The following is a 20,138-nucleotide window of genomic DNA, read 5'->3' as shown; positions in this document are numbered from 1 at the left end:
AAATAGATGATAAATATAAATAATGAAGTGTAGCACTGCTGCTAAATAGCTGCGAAGCATTTTTGCTAAATCAGCACTTGCACTGTATTGGCTTGACCTAAATCCTGGGATTTATGCTAAACCATGGTCGAGTTATACAACCGTCCTCACTACGGGAATGCAGAAAAGACAAAACAGTCTACAACACATTCACAGAGAATGATCTTGTTTGGTTAGATGTACATAATGCATACAAATATAAACAAATGACATTTGTATTCTCTTGCTGATTGAGTATGCAGAAATCCCTATGATGCATATAATCATCATTACCTAAAAAATGCCAAAGAGGAAAAAAAGAAAATATACAAAAAAGATTTTAACTTCTGCCTTTATTGAAAAATAGAATTAGGTTAATTGTGATTCATCTCATTTGGTGCTGGAATGGATACGTCATGGAGATTTACTTCAGAATGGTGTCAGAGTTTGCTGTGGAGATTTTAAAAAAAAGAGAGAGAATTCAGGGTTTATGAAGGTAAATTTAAGAGTTTTTCAAGACTAAGTAAAGAAAACTTAAGCAATATGTTGAAGGGGTTACAATATATCAATATGCTCTGGAAATGTAATGTCTAGTGATAAACACGAGTTGCATTAGCAACACTTCAGAGTTTGAACATTTGCTCTCAGCCACTACAATATAGACAACTTTTACTGTATCTTCTGATCACACAGCAAAAATGTGGTGTTCTTCCTCAGTATTTGTCTTGTTTTCTAGTTGTCTAAAGATTCTCAAGATGCATTTACTGGAGATACAAAAAAAAATGTTTAAAAAAAAAGTTGTGTTTTCTGATCAAAATGAAGTGCGTTTATGCTTAAACCAAGAAGAAACATGTTCCAACGGGCTAAGAAATATCTACTTACCAGTAATTCAAATGGAAGTTTCAAAGCTCAATGACAGATATTTGTCCTTGTTTTAAGCATAAACTCCATTTTGTTTAATTTTTCAAGACTTCATTTTACATTTGCATCTCAAGTAAATGTATCAAAAATGTTGAAGGTTTTGATATTTTTATTGGAAAACAGGACAGAAATACTGATTTGCTTTGCAATGCATATCTTTCTGATCTGATTTAAGACCTTTTAAGGCCTTTATTTGTGTAAGACTTTTTAAATCCATTTTCACACAGAAACCTGAATATTAAGATTTTAATATTTTGAAATATTTATGGTCAAGTTAACACCCTGTATTACTACTAAACGTGACATTACGTTATGCCACACACACATACACTGAACTTTGATAACTTTCTCTTAATCATTGAAATAGTTGAAATACATCCCCTGAAATTCTTTTCCGTGAATAACACTTCTTTGCATTTGTTTAATTGAATATTTGGCTGAAAAGAATTCAAAAGAATCTAAAGCAACCTTCGGTCCCAAAGTTAAATTTCAAATTATCATTATGAGATGCTGTTAATGCATTACAAAATAAAAAGGGACCAGTTTTTTTTGTCAAACACACTGTATCTTCCCTCTACATAGGTTTGGTTAATGTAAAATGTCCACACTGAGACATTAAAGTCAGAAATTAACAGATGGAGCAGGGTTCAAATACAACCCATGCTATTTTTAATTGCAACATCATCTGATATATATTTTGTCATTTTATTCTTGTTATATTAGAATAATATATATACACACACGCAACTATGTATAACTAGTTACAGACCTTCAGAAAGCTGTTTGTAAATGCGCTCTTGCTCTTCCCTTTGTTTCTTCTCTTCCTCTTCAATCCTTTTTTCTTCAGCAGCAATGGGTTTAAGATAATCTGGTGATCAGATTGATTGAAAAACACAATAGACACAATAAAAACACAATAAAGACAATTTAATGAAATGCAGAAAAGTAAACAAACCTGAACATATCAATACAAAAAAATACATAAAATGTATAAAGTAACCAAATGTTTCAAACCGATTAGAGTGCAAAAGAACTAAGAACAACAGGTAACACTTAACAATAAAGTCCCATTAAGTTAAAATTAGAATGCATTAACTAACATTATCTAACAATAAGCAATAGCTACATTTGTTACAGTATACATTTTTTTGTTGTTTACGCTAGTTAATAAAAATACAACGGTTAATTGTTAGCTCAAGTCCATTAAATAATATTAACAGATACAACTTTAATTTTAATAATGTATTAGTAAATTAGTAGTAAATTAATACACAATATATAAAAACTTACCATATCTCTGCTTCCCATAAATTAATCCAATTAGCAAGGCTGACCATCTTGCTGTCTGAAATCAGAGAAAGAAGACTGCTGGTTTGTTTACTGGTAAGCTTGTCAATGACTTCAAAGGCCAATTCGATATTTTATAAATCTATTTCTTTACTGAATAGACTACGAAAACTGAACACACAGTACGAGAAAAAAAAATGTTTGGGTCAAACTTGGGACAAAGCAGAGCAGTCTGTTTATGGGTACTTGACAAAACATTCAGCAATGTCCTCTGGCGTGACATGCCATAATTAATATAATCAACTATTTTAAATAAAATGTTTTCAAATATAAAATACGGCTTTTATATAATAAGTATGCATTGTGTATGACCTCAGTGACTACAGGGGATATTTATATTTTTGTAAATTCAATGAATCGCAGGGGCATGTTTAACTTTAGTCAATTAACACCCTTTTCATTCTATTTAAATATTCTCCTTCGCCAGTATCTTTGCAACACGTCGTGATAATCGTCAATTTAGTCAAACATTCCTGACCTTGCAGTGCTGAGGATAGGCAGCTAACGTTAGCTGGCTAACACGATTAGTTCATCCACCGGCTACAGCTAAGCTAAACGCTAGCAATGTACTATAGCGAGCTATTTGCTGAGGATGAATGAAGGTCGCTGATATAAACTAACAAGTATAAAACATGTTTATAAATATAAAACACACTTTGAGGGTCATATTCTTAATAGAACCTTTACCTTGATGAGCGGGGAGACCTGTACGGGAGGAACCATGTTTGAATGGAACTCTTCTTCGGGCAGGAGAGGAAGTCAGTGCGCGCTCGGGGCTGATTGATGATTCTCTCTACTGTCAGTACATTGTACACATGTCCATGAACTTTTGTGACTTTTCAACATTTATTTAACCTTTTTAGCAGTTCGCTTAAATATTCCTATGGTGTGACAATTGTGTTTGTAAAGTATAAATATTCCAGTGTAATACAGTTTCTCAATTAGAGTATGATTAAGTTAGCCTATTTATTTATTTATTTATTAATTATATATGTGTTAACGATTTAGCAGTTAACTTAAATGGTCCTAAAGTGTTACAAATACGTTTTTTGAAGTATAAATAATCCATATAGTCTCTCAAGTAACATTGGTTATTTATTCATTTGTATTAATTCATTCATTTTATAATGCTTTGTAGGCCTATTGTTTATTATTATTATTATTCATCATTTTAACATCCTTTTTAGCATTTATTTATCTCAACATAACTTTTGAGATAAATAAGACTTAAATAGTCTTGACAGTGACAGAAACCTTGACAGGACAGGTCATGGATATTGATAAAGATGAATTCCATCATACTACCTAAATAGATGGATGTCAGTCTCCAAGTGATGATACGTTTGTTTGTTTAGATTAAACTTGTTCCTTCCTTTTGAAACTATTTCAGGTGGTGACGTCGTCAGAGGCACTGCCAATGTAGGTGTCAGTTTCAGAATCCTTCAGGATTAGAACACCTCGTAAGTTAAATTTAAACACGACTGACAGAGTGTAAGTTATGACACAAACAGAAAACATTGAAGTATTTATTAGAGTGAGCCTGATTAGCCAGAATTAGTAATATAATGTATGTTATATTAATATAAAAGTATGGAAAACCTTATATCATCCTCTTGCATTAACCTCTTCCCTTAATAGAAAGTTATGCAGACCCATTAGAGTGCCATGAGTTGTCACTGTAAATAGAACAACGATGCACTTCTCTGGTATTTAACAGATGGATCACAAAAATACAGCCGACTTGTTTTGGAACATGACTGCAAGTGCTCAGTCATAGCAGCTCTTCGACAGGCTGACACACTGCAGTGCTAATAATCAGGGCGTTACTGGAACGTTCTGAGGCTGCATATAAAAGCATCGAGTCTTGTTCAGTGGGACAGAAGCACAGACGAAGTCGACCAGCTCAACACAGAACCGAAAATCCACCAAAGATGCTTTGCCCAAGCACATTTCAGCCTCATCTCAGCCCATTCATGGACTTCAACTGGCCAGTGCGCAGCCTGTGGCCGGAGACCAGACCTCTGTTCTTTCAGATCGAGAAAGAAATGATGAGGCACATGCAGGAGATGAGGCACAACCTGGAGTTCATGGAACGCCTGCACCAAAGGATTTTTGACGAGATTGACCATGTCCCACCCATGACGACTTTCAAACCCATCTCATTCCAGCTCGGAAATGAAGGGAGCCACTATGCACTGACACTAGATACAAAAAATTTCTCTCCGGAGGAGCTGTCCGTCAAACAAGTGGGCAGGAAGTTGCGGGTGAGCGGCAAGGCAGAGAAGAAGCAAGATGATGGGAAAGGATCGTACTCGTACAGATGCCAAGAATTCAGGCAGGAGTTTGACCTTCCTGAAGGTGTGAGTGCTGAGACGGTGACCTGTTCTTTAAATAACGGACAGCTACAGATACAAGCACCCAAAGAGGCTAATGCTGTGAGCAACGAGAGAGTGATTCCCATTACCTACACTCCAGCTGTGAAGAGTCCTGCTCCTCAGAGCCCTCAGCCTGAGAGCCAAGAAGCTGAGGCAGAGTCTACAGATAACTGAGCTCTGTGAATATATATAACCCACAACGGAACAAATGACTCTATGGAACACCCATATAAAGCTCACACTCAAACAAGTTGTAAAAGATCTTTATTGATGCCACATTTTATAGAACTGTATTAACATTTTGATCATTGTTTGTATTAAGATTTACTAGAACAGAAGTTGAATACTTCAATTCAGTAATATATTTGTTTTTGTTAAATTGCAAAGAGATGTTTTTGCCAAAAAGCTTATTTTGTGTACATCCAATAAACTGAAAACGAATCTGGTCCTGGAATGACCACCAACATGTTTATGTAACTTGCAAGATTTACACAAAGTATTATTAAATTGATAAATGTATTAAGTTGTATGTATTTATTCAATAATGGTTTCTTCCATTCTTGTTATTACAATCTAGAATCTCTGCATAGATTAGGCTAAATAATTAAGAATTTATTAAGAATTGCTGTCTGCATCTCACAAATTGACAAAAAACATTTTTCGAGGAGTGAAAAAATAGCAATGATACGTATTTAGCTCTTTAATTTGGAATTGGATCTCATCTACATTAATGCTTTTACAAAACGTTCTTAACTAATTCATAGGCCTAGGCCCATAGGCTACTTTACTTGCTCAACTCTACTTTGCATGAATGTGCTTAGTCTTCCACGCAGGATATATTTTTGAAAACTGTGTTAGAAACCCCCCCAAAAAGGACAATTCTGGCATCATTTACTCTCCTTAATTGTTCCAAACCTATATGAATTACTTTCACACAAAAAAGGGTTTGAAGAATGTCGGAAACCAAACGGTTGATGGGCCCTATTGACTTCCGTAGTATTTTTTTCCATACTATGGAAGTCAATGGGGTCCATGAACTGTTTGGTTAACCATATTCTTCAAAATATCTTCTTTTTTGTTCAGCAGAAGAAAGTAATTCATACAGGTTTGGAACAACTTGAGGGGGAGTAAATCATGACAAAGTTTTCATTTTTGGATGAACTATCCCTTTAAGAATTGTTCTTTTCATTCATTCAGGATTGAAAAAATAACAAATAGGCCTATGAACTTTTAGCTCTCTAATATGAATCTCACAAATTAGAGACTTTATGCTTCCCAGTAGCCGACAGAAGAAATAAAAATATGAATTCGCAAAGAATAAAGCGTACTAATAACTCCAAACCTCTAGGTGGCAGTACTGCTTTTACAAAACACACTTCATTCGAGATTTTAGTTTGAGAGACAAATTTCCTTCCGTTTGTTCACCCGCCACACACAACCAAATGGATCGGGCTAGCTAAAATACTTTTTGAACCTGCATTTTTGTATGTAATGATGAGGTAGTAAGCATATTTTTGGGGAATAAAGTGCCGAGTAATCATCATTGAGCATGACGGCAGTAATTCACGAGTTACTGTCCTCCGTTATGGGGGTGTTAGTTGAAAGTGTCGTGTCGGAGTTGAGCAAACATCTCTCTGACTTCACGACTGTCTTATCTGAAGAGTGGAAGCGCAACAAGGGGACTGCAGTGAACAAAAACAGACTTAACAAGGCGAATCAAGCCAAAACTGTAAGTTCAAGAGTAGACTAGCGAATACAGTCCATGCCTGTTCACAACACGCTTCTAAATGTTGACTGTCTGTTGTTTACATTGTAATTACAACTGGCATGTGGAGTGTTCACACTGTAAATGACATATTTAAATTCCATAATAGTGATAATTATATTATAAATATAATAAACCTGTTAAACTTGCAACCTCCACCTGTTTCCCAGTAAGCTGTTTTTGATTAAATGGCGTGTATCTATAATTTTTTTGTTACATGCTGTTTTAAATTCCTGTTTGTTTTAAACAATTTTTACAAAGTAATCTCCTACATTGGAAATTATTCAGAAATTATTACGTTTTAGACAAAAATCTAATTTGTTTTTGACACATGACAGACGCATGCATATATGAACACCATAGAAGAAACCGTTCTGACTGAAGAATGAGGTGAATTCTTTTGTATACAGCAAATATTCACTTAAACAGCTGTACCTACTTTCTGTCCACATGACAGATATATTTGAAAACTTAAAAAAAAGTTTATTAAAAAGTTTCTTTGTCATATGTGCTCGGCAAGGTTTTAATTTCAATAATCCAACAATCATAACAATTGTAACCTTCATCAAACATTGTAAAAAAAAAAAATAGTTTTGGTGCTTTTACATGATTTTCCTCCTGAAAGTAGCTAGCAACAACAGACAAACACAATCAATACTACATTAATACAAAATGTTTGTTTTTTGTCACCAGCGCACCGCGACGTGATGACAAATTGACAATTTAATAGATGGTGCAGAAAACATCCTGTCGTCTCATTAATTCAACTGAATGCTAGAATTTGTGATTTATATAATACGCAACATTGCTTTTTGTGTCTGTCGGTGTTAACTCATATTGAGTGATTGGAAATTCATATTTTGTGAAAACATGGGAGCAGGATATTTATACTCAAACAGGTGAATACCTCTGAACATGTTTGTCCTTTCGGCAACTTGTTCTAGTCAGAATGCATTAAAACAAAAGACAACATTGCAGATCTCTAGGCAGTCAAATATTTTGTGCATAGAAAGTAATTATTGCAATAAAATAATTTATTTGAATAAAACCCTGCTTTTGGCATGAAGCAAAATGTAATGGGTGCATGCAAATAACTAAATCTCAAATGATCTCTTTGCATTTCAGAAGGAGTTTGCCGCATTCATGGAGCTGTTGAGTAAAGCCACAATAGAGACAATGGTGAAACTGATTCATGATCGCATCTCAGCTCAAGTACTGGAATCTACAGCAAAGTCTCAGCTGTCAAAACAAGGCAAACTAAATGGTATGTTTTTATTCTAAAAGTTTCAATTAAATCAATACTGACATTTTCTATGGAATACATGGGCGTTGGAAGCAAAAAGATGTGGATGGGTCCTCTCTCAGAAAATTTTTATGGTTGTTTTATGTATTTATTGTCTAAATGTCTGGTTGGGCAAGACAAAATTAGGGAAATCACTGTATCATTGAGAGCGCAATAGTGTAGGGGTAAGACTCATGGCATCAAGTTTTGACGCAAATCGAGCCGAGGTTCGAATCCACCTTTTGCCGAACTCACTCTACTCCCTTTTCCCATCACATATCAGATCGGAAAGGCATTTATTTTCGAAAAAATGAAGAAAATATTAGAAAAGTGGAAGTAAAGCATCTAACGTGTTTAATAATAAGTGTTTATCGGTTAGGGGTAGGTAAATAGACATGTGCTGAATTAGAGATGATAAAAGTGAGTGGGTCCAATATCTTTGATCGTAAAAAGTGGGTGGGTCTTGTCCCACCCACTAGGGCTGCACAATATATCGAAATATCGCAAATGTATATATCTCAATATGCATATCGCAAGAGTACGCAATATCTGAATGATTTTAATAGGCTACTTCAACATTGTGAAAAGTGTAAATTTTAGGTTGACGCATATAGCAGAGAATAGACTGAGCACACGACTGTTACTTATGTGACTTGCTTGACGTTAAAAAGAGTTATTAAATGCAATAACTTGCCAAAAACAACTGCTGTCGGACACACACATCGAAACATGCGCAAAAGTCATTCTTTTTTTCGTGTCATGTTACACACTCGAACTGTCAAATACACACACTGTTATGTCAAAATGACATATTATGAGTATTCATGTAAACACAGTCGGTTATGCTTTAAGTAAAAGATATCAGTTAGGGAAAGAAATAGATTTTACACACTTAAAGCAATATCGTATCGCATTATTTAACAAGGATGTTGCATATCGCGTTTTTCTTCAATATCGCACCTTCTTCCTGCGACGACATCTCTTCTCTTTACTGATGAAGTGTTTACCGGCCCAAGGGCGGGGCGACCGGCCACTCACATGAGATCACAGCAATAGCAAACCAATTAAATTCAATAAACATTTATTTGTACAGCGTTTATCACAATATATATGTATTGTTTAAGCAGCTTTACAGAAAATGCATGTGTCTACATTACAGTTTAGAGGGATCTGTTTTCAGAGGTGCTGTCCAAATTATGTATTTCAGAAATGTACGCAGTTAGCTAACAAAGTATTAATTTAAACAACATATTAAATTAAGGCAGAAACAATGAGCTCATTGAAGTAATAAATAAATGTTAACAATGATTAGGATATGAATGTTAACATGTATTCAATCCACAATAATCCAACAATCCAATCAATTCCAGATGGACAAAACCTACAAGTCTCACCCTACATTTTTTCTTGTTGGTTTCACTTGCATATACATCACAACAGGGAAGACTTACATTTCATGGTGATTTTAATCTCCAGCTTGAATCTCAACCTGGGCAAAAATATTTGATGTATGTCTTTGCTGTGCACATGTATAGTTTTATGATTATTCTCTTCTAGAGTGTTCTGCAGAAGGTTTTCAAAGTACCCAAAGTGCATTTATTTGTACTTGTCGTCGTAGAAATGAGATCAATTAATAAAAAAAGATTACCAGAAACACTTGAACTGGAAATCTACCTAACCATATTTCAAGATTCCTGCTTGTAAATTCCTAAAATAATAATAAGTATTATATAGGATATCATATAGTGTGTGTGTATGTATGTATGTATGTATGTGTATATATATATATATATATATATATATATATATATATATATATATATATATATATATATATATAATAGTGTATCGTTTTAATATATTGTTTTGATATAGTGATTCTAAGATTTTAATAAAAAAAAAAAAAAAAACATTATTATTTGAAATCTTATTGTATTCTTACAGAGGGTCAAGCAGCTACTCCTGAGCCTGAAAATATTGTGCTTCTTCAGCCTGAAAAGAACAAGGATTATGAACTGGAATCAGAACATCATGAAAACTCTGGACAAGCAGCAAACAATCAGTACCAACAGCTGTCATCTGCACCCACCGATATTCTGGCAGGCAGTGTGGGTTTGAGTGAAAGCCAACCTTCCACAAGCACAAACGTAGCTGCAGAAGAGAGACGAGAGCCTTTAATTTGCGAGTCCTGTGGAGTATCTTTCAATGGCTTGGCCCTGTTGAACATTCACAATGCTTTACACAAAGAAAGGCCTTTCAATTGTTTGACATGTGGGAATACTTTCAAAATGATGAAATGCTTGATGAAACACCAGAGATTTCACACGACTCCGGATGTGAGTATTGAGTTCGAAGCCACTCTGCACGAAGGAGAATTCATTGTGCAGCTTGAAACCTGTGATGCTGTCAATACATCCCTGGAAACACTAGAGGTCACCACTCAAGGTAAGACATTTCAAATGCATTGCTTAAAGGTGCATTCAGTGATATACAGTCAAACCAAAAATTATTCAGACACCAGATATAATTTTTTACTAGTGGGTGCAGGACACTATAGTTAATTTATGTAAGTGAGGATAGCAAAAATAAAGTAAACTGTGACATATACCCAAAAATTCTTCATACAGTGGACTACCAGTAAAACTGATACAAAATTATTCAGACACTTTGACGTGACCATGTTTTGCTTAAAGGATTAGTTCACTTTTAAATAAACTAATTTACTCACCCCCATGTCATCCAAGATGTCTATGTCTTTCTTTCTGCAGTCGAAAAGAAATTAAGGTTTTGGATGAAAACATTCCAGGGGTTTCCTCCATATAATGCACTTCAATGGGCCCCAAACGGTTCAAGGTCCAAATGACAGTTTCAGTACAGCGTGATCATCTCTGAGCTCAGCCATAACTTCCGCCAAGTGAGGTCAAATACGATCGTGGTCATAGATTTATACGTAGATGCCTCATTAGCACCTCCACGGATCAGTAGAATGAGGCATCTATGATCGATATATTTATGACCACGATCGTATTTGACCTCACTTGGCGGAAGTTATGGCTGAGCTCAGAGATGATCACGCTCGTCTGAACAGAGGTAAAATAATAGCATAAATACTGCTCGGTTTCTCGCAGAAACTGATCGTTTCGCTAGATAAGACCCTTATTCATCGTTTGGTATCGTTTAAAGCCCTTTGAAGCTGTACTGAAACTGGACCTTGAACCGTCTGGGGCCCATTGAAGTGCATTATATGGAGGAAACCCCCGGAATATTTTCATCCAAAACCTTAATTTCTTTTCGACTGTAGAAAGAAAGACATGGACATCTTGGATGACACGGGGTGAGTAAATTATCAGCAAAAGTTTATTTAAAAGTGAACTAATCCTTTAAGTGTTTTTTCTTTAATTGCTAATGCAACGTTTTACACCACAGACGTAACAAAATTAAGCATTGCTTGGTGATTGGTTGAATAAATTGGTATTATCTAATTGTGTACTTAAATTTAACAGCTGATTGGTTGATTGTAATCCATTACATACCTTTCTATCAAAGTTATCTGGTATTATCAAGATGAATTTGTTCTGATTTTATTACCATTTTCTAAACTATAACGAATAAACTGTGACAATGTGAGAAAATGTTGAAGGTGTCTGAATAAATTTTGGTTTGACTGTATGTTGCTCTGCCCGATATGGCAGTCATCTAGGATTGTATACTTGTGTATATATATAATATAATATATATAAAAGTTTACAATTTATTATATACATTTCAAATTGTAATTGCAAAGCTGAATTTTCTGAAGCCATTACTCCAGTCTTCAGTGTCACATGATCCTTCAGAAATCATTCTAATGTTGATTTTGTGTTGAACAAACATTTCTTATTATTAATGTTGAAATCCGTTGTGCTGCTTAATTCTTTTTTGGAAACCGTGATACATTTTTTCCTCAGGATTTATAGTAAGTTTAAAAGAACAGCATTTATTTGAAATAATAAAAAAAATTGTCTTCTGCCACTTTTGGTCAATTTAATTTGGCCTTGTGGAATAAAAGTATTAATTACAACAACAAAAAAATAGTGTTTGAATGTCATTTGGCTCTCTGCCTTTTATTAAATGGCACCGAATGCCAATTCCTCTGAAACTTTTTTCTTCAGACCGTTGACTTCACACTGTCTGAACATTGAAGATCCTCACCATAGAAAAGCATCTTCTCAGCGGACGGCATCACAAGCTGCTATTGTGAACCCGCCGCTCCCCTTCAACAGCAGTGCAAACGCTGTGTCTACACCGGACACAAGTGTTATCGCAACAGCTAAAAGCTGTTTACACTGGATGTATCAAAGCGACCATTGCAAATTAATTTGTCCGTTATTTCAGAAGTAGCATGAGTGCTTGGAGTATGTCATAAATAGAACGGGGTATCAGTTTACCTGTAGGGGATTTGTTGTGTCGCATCGCACCACATCCAATTATAATCAGAATCACTGATTATAATGGGTTCTTTAGTCGGGTCACGTTGTGCCACTCGCATCAGGTGTAGACACAGTTTAAAATTATGCAATTGCAGGTTTTCAATCTCAACTAAAAACTCATAATTTTTTTACTAATTTTTTGTGGGGTGGGGGTGCCAGATTTTTAAAGGCGGGTGTGACTAAAAAAGTTGAAGGACCACAGCTTTGATGAGTTAATTTTCTGAATGCACCTTAAATGACCAACATTTCTATATAAAAGAAAATGTAGAAATATTTGTTACCTTTTCTGTTTGTTTCTCTTAAACATACTCTGTGTTTAACTCCTTACAGAAATTCTCCAAAATAACTTGGACAACGAAGACTTATCTTGTGCTGTCTTGGAAAGCAGTCAGTATACAACGGAATCGCTTGTGCAAGGTTTGAATATTACCATCGAAAACGCAGACGGTCAGCCCAACGCCACACCTAACACGGATATGATAAAGCAATCAAACGATGGTTTGTTCCGATGCAGAACTTGCGGGAAGTGTTTTGAACTGAGGTGGAAGTTCATTAACCACGTTCGGGCTCACGTGAAACATTACAAATGTTCGCATTGCGACAAGCGCTTTACTATGAGAAGCTGCCTCATCAGACACGCGGCGATGCACACTGGAGCTCAGCTATTCAAATGTGATATATGTTCCAAGTCTTTTGTATTTCAGGCCTCCCTGGAAAAGCACAAGCGTCTTCACACGGCAGAAAAGACGGTTGCTTGCCTAAACTGCCAGAAGGTTTTTCCCGGCAAGCGTTCGTTCGGCAGACACAGATGCAGAGCAGTCGAAACGCTCTACAACTGTCCCGTGTGTGACAAGCAGTTCAAAATTAAACAAAACATGCTCGATCATCAAACACTGCACACCGGCGAGAAGCCCTACTGCTGCGAGATATGTGGCGCCTTTTATAGCTGTGAGCGATATCTGAAAAATCACCAGAAGAGTCACATCGAGAAAACCTACGACTACCCGTGCGAAGTCTGCGACAAGCGGTTCAGCGCTCGCAAACACTTGCAGGCACATATGCTCGTGCACACGAGGGAAAAGCGATACGCATGTGACGTATGTGACAAGAAGTTTGCCACCTCTGGAAACCTCAACAGACACAAAGCTGGTCACACAGGAGTGAAGCTGTACGGTTGTCCGATATGTTTGAAAAGGTACACCACAGCGTACGCCCTGAAGATGCACATGCACAAACACACTTCGAGCAAACCGTTTCTTTGCGACGTTTGCGGGAAGGGATTTACCAGCTCGGACTACATGAAAAGGCACAAGCGAATCATTCACGCGGGAAGGAGGGATTGCGTGTGTTCCATCTGTAATAAGGCCTTCATATTCCCCAGTTCTCTTAATCAGCACATGCTTGTACACACAGGAGAGAAGCATCATGAGCGACTGGTCAGTCCTCTGCTGAAGAAGTTCAGTTGCGATCATTGTCAAAAGAAGTTCTATTCGCAAGCCGCCCTTACGGTTCACCAAAGGGTTCACACGAAAGAAAAGCCATATAGTTGTGATGTTTGTGGAAAGAGGTTTGGGTATTCGAGCAGTATTCAGATGCACATGAGAATCCATACAGGAGAGAGACCTTTTGGGTGCGACGTTTGTGGTAAGACGTTCAATCAGGCTGTGCATCTGAGGACACATCAGCGAGTGCACACCGGTCTCAAGTCATTCAGTTGTGAGAGCTGTGGGAAAAAGTTTGTGGATCATAGAAATCTCAAGCAACATAAATGTAAATACACTATGTAAATTCTTCAATTTTTGCAAGACCAAAGGTTACACTGAATTAAATGTTGAATCTCATGTGCAGGGCTGTCTGAATTAGTTTATGTAATGCATAGCATTATTATGTTCATAGCTGAACTGTAGGGTCTTGATTGCCAAGCTCAATGAAATAAGAGTTTGTAAGCCTCTGTGATTTTTAATTGTGTTAACAATTATGATTTCAGACCAGGACTGGGAATCAATGCTTGTGTGTGATGGCAATAAAAACATCGTGGAGAACCAGCTCTGTCTTCTTAACGTTACATGTATTATAAAATAATTGTATTTGATTAAATATAATGGTTGATTATAAAATCTCATGTCTGAATACAGCATATGCTAACCTACTCTACTAAAATGCCTTACCCACCTTGGTCGATTTTTAGATATTCTAAGATCCCAGAATCCTGTGTGTGTTAAACAGACGGAGTGGTTAATGTAGTAAATGTAATTATTTATTTATTTTTTTGTAACATTTTATTTTTAATAGTGGGAAGTTATTTTATCAATCATTTCCTTAGTTATCTCAAAAGTTTGTGTGATCTAATTAATTGAACATATCTTTTTGTTATTGTAATGTTGCATATGGGACGGCTATATTATGACATGTATAGAGATGAGGAAAATGTCCAAATTATATTAGAATGACAATATATTTATAGTTTTATTTTTGTTCTAAAAGTTATAATTTCACATTTCGGCTATTTTATATTAAGATACCAAATAATAACTTGAATGCGTAATTCATATTAATGAGCGTGTTCTGCAAACTAGAATGATGTATTTATAGTTTTATTTTTGTTCTAAAAGATATCATTTCACGTTTCGGGTATTGAATGCGTAATTAATATTAATGAGCACGTTGTAAGTGGACTTCCGGGGCGGGGACTAATTGCTTGTATATTAACCTGAATTCAATTTCATGAACGTCACTTCTGACGGTTAAGTTTGTTGGTGTTCACTCTATGGGCGCTGTTTAAATCTTCTATTTGGGAGATAAACAGAGCTTGGTTCTTTTTTGATCCTTCGGTGATATCAAGTCGATTATTTCATTTTCTTGATAATAATCGAAAAAGATGAAGGAATTAGTGGAGGAGATGCCTGGTGAGGGGTATGGGTGCGCCGTTGCCAATCGTTTCGGCCAGCTGCTGGACGATGAATCCGACCCATTCGACATCTTATACGCGGCAGCGGCAGACAAAAAGCAGAAGAAAAAGAAAGAAGAGCAAAAGAAACCTTCAGCCACAAATAAAGCTGGAAAGGAGTCCCAAAAGGAGAGGAAAATCGTTCTTCCAGTAACGTTAGGTGGAAGTGGACAAGGTAACGTTAGGTGAAGGCCTGGGTAGTTTTACTTAACGCTAACTGTTAGCTTACGTTACATGCCTTTCTTTTAATGAAATGATAGATTCAACCGCATGAAGTGGTTGCTAGTTTAGGCACTTAAAGTGTTCGTGTTTCTCCAAATGTCTAGGCCAAGTCCGCCTTGCTCGTGGAGAGGTTGAGGAACGAATAGAGAGACGCGTGACTTTTGAGAGAAAATTCAGCGATGCCGACACCCCTCTCAGTTTCTCTGTTGAGAGGTAACTTAAAGCTCTCTAATTATGTAACGTTACTAATAAAACGTATTTTTAAGTCATCGTCCCGAATAATTTTGCGTGCCACTCAATCTTCTCTTTCTCTGTGTGTAGGCCTGTGGATGTGCTGGACAGGCCTGTCAGAGGAAGAGGTACTGGACGAGGCCGAGGAGCCCGAGGCCCAGGATATCCAAGATCCAATGATGGATTTGACCAGAGAGGAAAGAGGGAGTTTGAAAGGCACAGTGGCAGCGACCGAACGTGAGCAGTGGTTCTTTACGGTCATGTTTTCCGTTTAAAAAAATCTAATGGTTCGCAACCGGTTTTGATTTAGAACCCAGACTTAATCACCTATAAATTATGTAATTAAACAAAATTATACAGATGTAAAAATATTAATTATCACTGAAACATTTTCATATTTTAATATTATTTTATAAATATGTAATTTAATATATAACCATGTTGTTGTTTTCATCTGTTTGAGTGATAGATTAATATCAATCTCTAGATCACATTATATGCTTGGCATGCACAATTGTATGGTTAATTGCGTTGTCTACCTTTTTTTTCCATTTCTGTAACCCTTTGAACTTGTGACCCATTAAGTTAGGTAACTAGTTGGAACCTGCTGGTTTAAAGAATTCTGGAAAATGAATGCCTGTAAGCTTAAAGGGACAGTTCCCCCAAAAATGAAAACTACCCCATGATTTACTCGCCCTCAAGCCATCCTAGGTGTATCATTATTCTTTAAGGTGAATACAAATCAGTTATATTAAATGTCCTGGCATTATAATGGCAGTGAATGGCAGCCCAAAAAAGTGCATCTATCCATTTATAAAAGTACTCCACACGCTCCAGGGGGTTTAATAAAAGTTATCTGAACTTCAAATTGAGCTGCCATTTATATAGTTTTGAAGATCCAGGGCATTTAATATAACTCTTATTGTATTTGTCTGCAAGAAGAATGTCATACACCTAGGATGGCTTGAGGGTGAGTAAATTATGGGATAATTTTTGGGTGAACCATCTTAAAGGGTTCATATGATGCTTTTAAGTTCCCCTATTCCCAGTCTAATTCCTACAAAGCCCCTCCTTCTGTAAAGCTCAGTGCTCTGGTTGGCCAAACACCAAGCGTGTGTCTGAAGTGTAATGCCCCTTTAATCAAAATCGGATCACTTTTATTCCATCATTGTGAGCTTCAGCTTTTAAGTTCCTAGGCTTTAAGCAATTGTAAACCGTTAATTTACCGTATTAGTTTGTGTCCGAGTCGGTTTCTAAAAATGTGGATTAAACCGTACGATCGGAACCAACTTTGCAAGCATGACTTGAGGAGAACATTTTGCAGTTTTAAATACTCTTTGTATATAGCCTGCGTTGTACTTACCCTGTCCTTAGTAAAAATGCGCAAAGCTTGTGTTAACTGCTCAAAAAGAACAGGTTTATAAACCTTAACATCTGATTCCTAATTTCGCAAGGCCAAACAAATAAGGGTGTGAACCTAAACTGGTCTCACGGTTCGATTACAATTATCATGCCATCGATTCGGTTAAATTCAATATCACGATGCATCGCACTGCATCCTCAAGTGTAGATAATTTTGTCAGTCAGTTATATGAACTGAACCTTTAATTTGACCTGTTCAAAGCAAACCCGCTTGAATGTATCAAACAAAACTCAAGTCTGGGCACAAGACAACAGGATCATTTAGAACAAATACACAAAATACTAAAAGCTACTTCAGGATGTGGTCTGGGCTGTATTACAGTCAAAACTAAAGTCTAAATGCATCTGGTTGTTGAAACCACATGTAAGTTTTACTCCTCGCAACAATGCTAAAATTAACGTGTGAGCGTGTAATGAGCTATGACATGTTATAGTCGGATATGACCGTGATTTTATGTTGAGCACTCACGTCTTTACTTTCCTCAATCATATTCATTAAAAGTAAAGAAACAGAATGATCTTACCAGTGCTGTTGCTGTGCTCTCTCCTATTGCGGTCTTTGATCTTGAAATGAGCTGATGATCAATAAAATGCAGCTCATCTGTTTTCGGTGACGTGAACTCAGTTAACTCAGCATGTAGCGTGGAAATTTAAGATCGGATTTATATCCGCTTCGCGTAGATGCATTTGTGCCCAAGTGTAAATGAAATCATCAGATAGCTTTGATTTACACACAACGCGCATGTTCTCCAGGTCGTGCTTACCAGGTTGTTCATAAAAGCCGAAGTGTGCCCAGATGTCTGCTTTTAAAGTAGTTGGAGCATTTTACTCTCACTCGCGTCTTGCCTCCTTCTGCCATTGTATGCAACCGCGACAAAGCACGTACGTGACAAATGACGTCAGAAAATAAGTGCATTATAATCGGTTATGGTCTATTACTGAACCGAAACCAAATCGTCCTCGTCTGCATCGCGATGCATTGCAGAAACGATTAATTTCGACACCCCTACACAAAGCGGTTTTGCTTTCGCATCCAAACACGTGGTGTCTTTACGACATGATGACAATACAATTCACTGAAGCCTCGTCTTCTCTTTGCATATGTCTTTTGGGCGGGCATTATGCTAATATATCACAGTGACCGATGTTTGCAGAAGTAATGTCTGGACTTGGATCAAGGCGTTTTAGGCAGGTCTGGAGCGGTTCTCTGTTAGAATAAGTCCCTTTGTGGGAGACTGAGCTTTGTAACTTTCCGGATTATATGCATGCACATGCAGACACATTCCACACTAAAGGAAACCATTAAAAAGCATCATATGACTCCTTTTAAAACCTTTGTGTGCGCAATGTCTTCTGGTAAATGAGGATTTACTTGAAATCAGGAGTGTCCGTTCGGAAGAGAAGCGCAGTGGCAGTGGATCTCGTAACTGGGGCTCTATGAGAGACCAAATGAGGTGACTTTTCACATTTTATATAGTTATGTCAGATTGGTTTGTTTGCCCCCCCCTCACACACATTTAAAATGGTTGTCATCTTCCTCCTTTACTGTAGTGAAATTGAAGAGAGGTCCCCTAACGAGGAGGTCGTTGAAAGTGAGGAGACCCAAGAGGCAGTTGAGACTGGACAAAGCAGGTTTGTTTCGCACCGCTGCAGGAAATCCATTGTAACACAATGCTTGACAGCAAATACTACTGTGTGCTGGCTTTATGAAATTGTGCTTTTATGTCATAATGGATGTTACTCCACATGTGCTCCTCTGACAGGCCATCTGAGCCTGAGGAAGTGATTGAGGTTGCCATAGAGATGACACTGGATGAGTGGAAAGCCATACAAGAGCAAAGCAGGCCCAAGGCAGAGCTGAATATCCGTAAGGCAGACACCCCTGTCCCGTCCAAGGCTCTGGTTATCCATAAGTCCAAAATCCTTCCGGTAAGGAGTCCTTCTTGGTGCGGAGTTTGTTGGGTGCAGTTCTGTTCTTGTAATTGCAGTTTTTTTTTTTTTTCTTTCTAGAAGCAACATGGCGTTGACGACGAGGATGTGGTTTTCCGTCGCCCAGCCAATGACATTACCTGTCAACTGGAGATCAACTTTGGCAGCCTGGCTCGGCCCTCTCGTGGTGGGAGAGGTGGACGAGGTGGTCGTGGCCGTGGCGCTCCCTCTGAGCCATCCCAAAGATCTCCACCAAAATTTGAATCCGTAAGTTAATGTTGTATTGGTTCTATCAGAATTTGCTAATGCCCCTGGCAACCTAGCCCTCTAAAATGCAAGACTTGTAAGCCATCTTGGTGTTCATGCTGTGTGAGACTGCGCCTGTGGTGGTTTGTGGCTAAATCATGTTTTGGCATTTCCTAAGGCTCCAAACCCAGATGATCCAGAAGATTTCCCTGCACTGGCCTAGTGCTCCTCCAGAGGAAGAGGGTGAAGATCAAACTGTTCTGCAACACATGTTGGTAACACTGAAATGGGCAATGTGCACTTAAAATTATCAAAAATAAAGAATGTCGAAGTTGGTTCTTTGCATTTGCTGTAGTTGTCATCTTTTGTCATTTAGCTTTTGCACTTGCTCGGATTTAATATTGAGGCTGGAGAAGTGGTTTGTTCTAAAATAAAGCTTGATGTTTAAGGCATTCACTGGCGGTGAGTGAACACTTTATTGCCCAAATATGTTAAGCATTTAATCATTAATTTGTGGACTCTTAAAGAGTTTGTGCACCCACTGTCATTTACTCACCGTCATGTAGTTCCAAACCATAAGACTTCTCATTTTTGGAAAACAAATTAAGATTTTTGAAGAATCTGTCAATCCATTTTATTCACAAACATTTGTGAACTTGGACATCAGTTATGGTAAATAGAAACTTGCTTGACTTGCGAGAACCAATGAGGTTAATTTGTGTTACGGGTTTGGAACGCCATAAGGGTGAGCAAGTAACCGAAATTGTTTTTTTACAAGTTTAGACTAGTTTCCCGTTAGTGAATTAGCCAGAATTATGGGGTATCAAGTAAAGTGACAACTCTTGTTTTGAACAATGTAATTTTCAGTGAATCAAACTTTAAAAGTTAGGAGTAAGTTGAACTTATTATACCTATTTATTAGGGCTGGTTAAATATTGATTTCTCGATTTTAATCGATTCTCAC

At 37.1% G+C, this 20,138-nt stretch overlaps 4 protein-coding genes across 6 annotated transcripts; 3 read left to right on the top strand and 1 right to left on the bottom strand.

The window, feature by feature from the left end:
* Positions 1 to 352: 352 nt before the first annotated feature.
* Positions 353 to 3,098, bottom strand: atp5mea (ATP synthase membrane subunit ea). The gene is made up of 4 exons (XM_079834987.1): positions 2,974 to 3,098; positions 2,230 to 2,284; positions 1,709 to 1,807; positions 353 to 468 (listed from the first exon to the last, which is right to left on the bottom strand). Exons 1-4 carry the CDS (start codon positions 3,007 to 3,009, stop codon positions 443 to 445), a joined length of 216 nt encoding a protein of 71 aa, XP_079691113.1. The 5' UTR covers positions 3,010 to 3,098; the 3' UTR covers positions 353 to 442.
* hspb9l (heat shock protein, alpha-crystallin-related, b9-like) lies at positions 2,280 to 5,179 on the top strand. The gene is made up of 3 exons (XM_079834985.1): positions 2,280 to 2,322; positions 3,677 to 3,746; positions 4,004 to 5,179. Exon 3 carries the CDS (start codon positions 4,218 to 4,220, stop codon positions 4,833 to 4,835), a length of 618 nt encoding a protein of 205 aa, XP_079691111.1. The 5' UTR covers positions 2,280 to 2,322; positions 3,677 to 3,746; positions 4,004 to 4,217; the 3' UTR covers positions 4,836 to 5,179.
* An 854-nt stretch (positions 5,180 to 6,033) lies between these two features.
* Positions 6,034 to 14,222, top strand: LOC307137365 (uncharacterized protein). 3 transcript variants are annotated; one of them, XM_079834983.1, is made up of 5 exons: positions 6,305 to 6,390; positions 6,765 to 6,816; positions 7,552 to 7,690; positions 9,653 to 10,153; positions 12,508 to 14,222. In XM_079834983.1, the coding sequence occupies exons 3-5, from the start codon at positions 7,570 to 7,572 to the stop codon at positions 13,962 to 13,964; spliced, it is 2,079 nt and encodes a 692-aa protein (XP_079691109.1). In that variant the 5' UTR covers positions 6,305 to 6,390; positions 6,765 to 6,816; positions 7,552 to 7,569; the 3' UTR covers positions 13,965 to 14,222. The 3 variants fall into 3 exon arrangements, with proteins under 3 accessions (XP_079691107.1, XP_079691108.1, XP_079691109.1); XM_079834981.1 differs by lacking the exon at positions 6,765 to 6,816 and having other exon boundaries at positions 6,034 to 6,390; XM_079834982.1 differs by lacking the exon at positions 6,765 to 6,816 and having other exon boundaries at positions 6,090 to 6,390; positions 7,555 to 7,690.
* A 627-nt stretch (positions 14,223 to 14,849) lies between these two features.
* LOC307137366 (intracellular hyaluronan-binding protein 4) lies at positions 14,850 to 19,517 on the top strand. The gene is made up of 8 exons (XM_079834984.1): positions 14,850 to 15,299; positions 15,451 to 15,559; positions 15,668 to 15,814; positions 18,382 to 18,453; positions 18,551 to 18,631; positions 18,763 to 18,928; positions 19,010 to 19,195; positions 19,353 to 19,517. Exons 1-8 carry the CDS (start codon positions 15,056 to 15,058, stop codon positions 19,395 to 19,397), a joined length of 1,050 nt encoding a protein of 349 aa, XP_079691110.1. The 5' UTR covers positions 14,850 to 15,055; the 3' UTR covers positions 19,398 to 19,517.
* The last annotated feature ends 621 nt before the right edge of the window (positions 19,518 to 20,138 follow it).

This window comes from Gobio gobio, assembly GCF_949357685.1.
Source record: "Gobio gobio genome assembly, chromosome: 14".
Lineage (NCBI taxonomy): Eukaryota > Metazoa > Chordata > Actinopteri > Cypriniformes > Gobionidae > Gobio > Gobio gobio.
The sequence above is the reverse complement of the archived record's forward strand: the minus strand, read 5'-3'. Positions and strand labels throughout refer to the sequence as shown.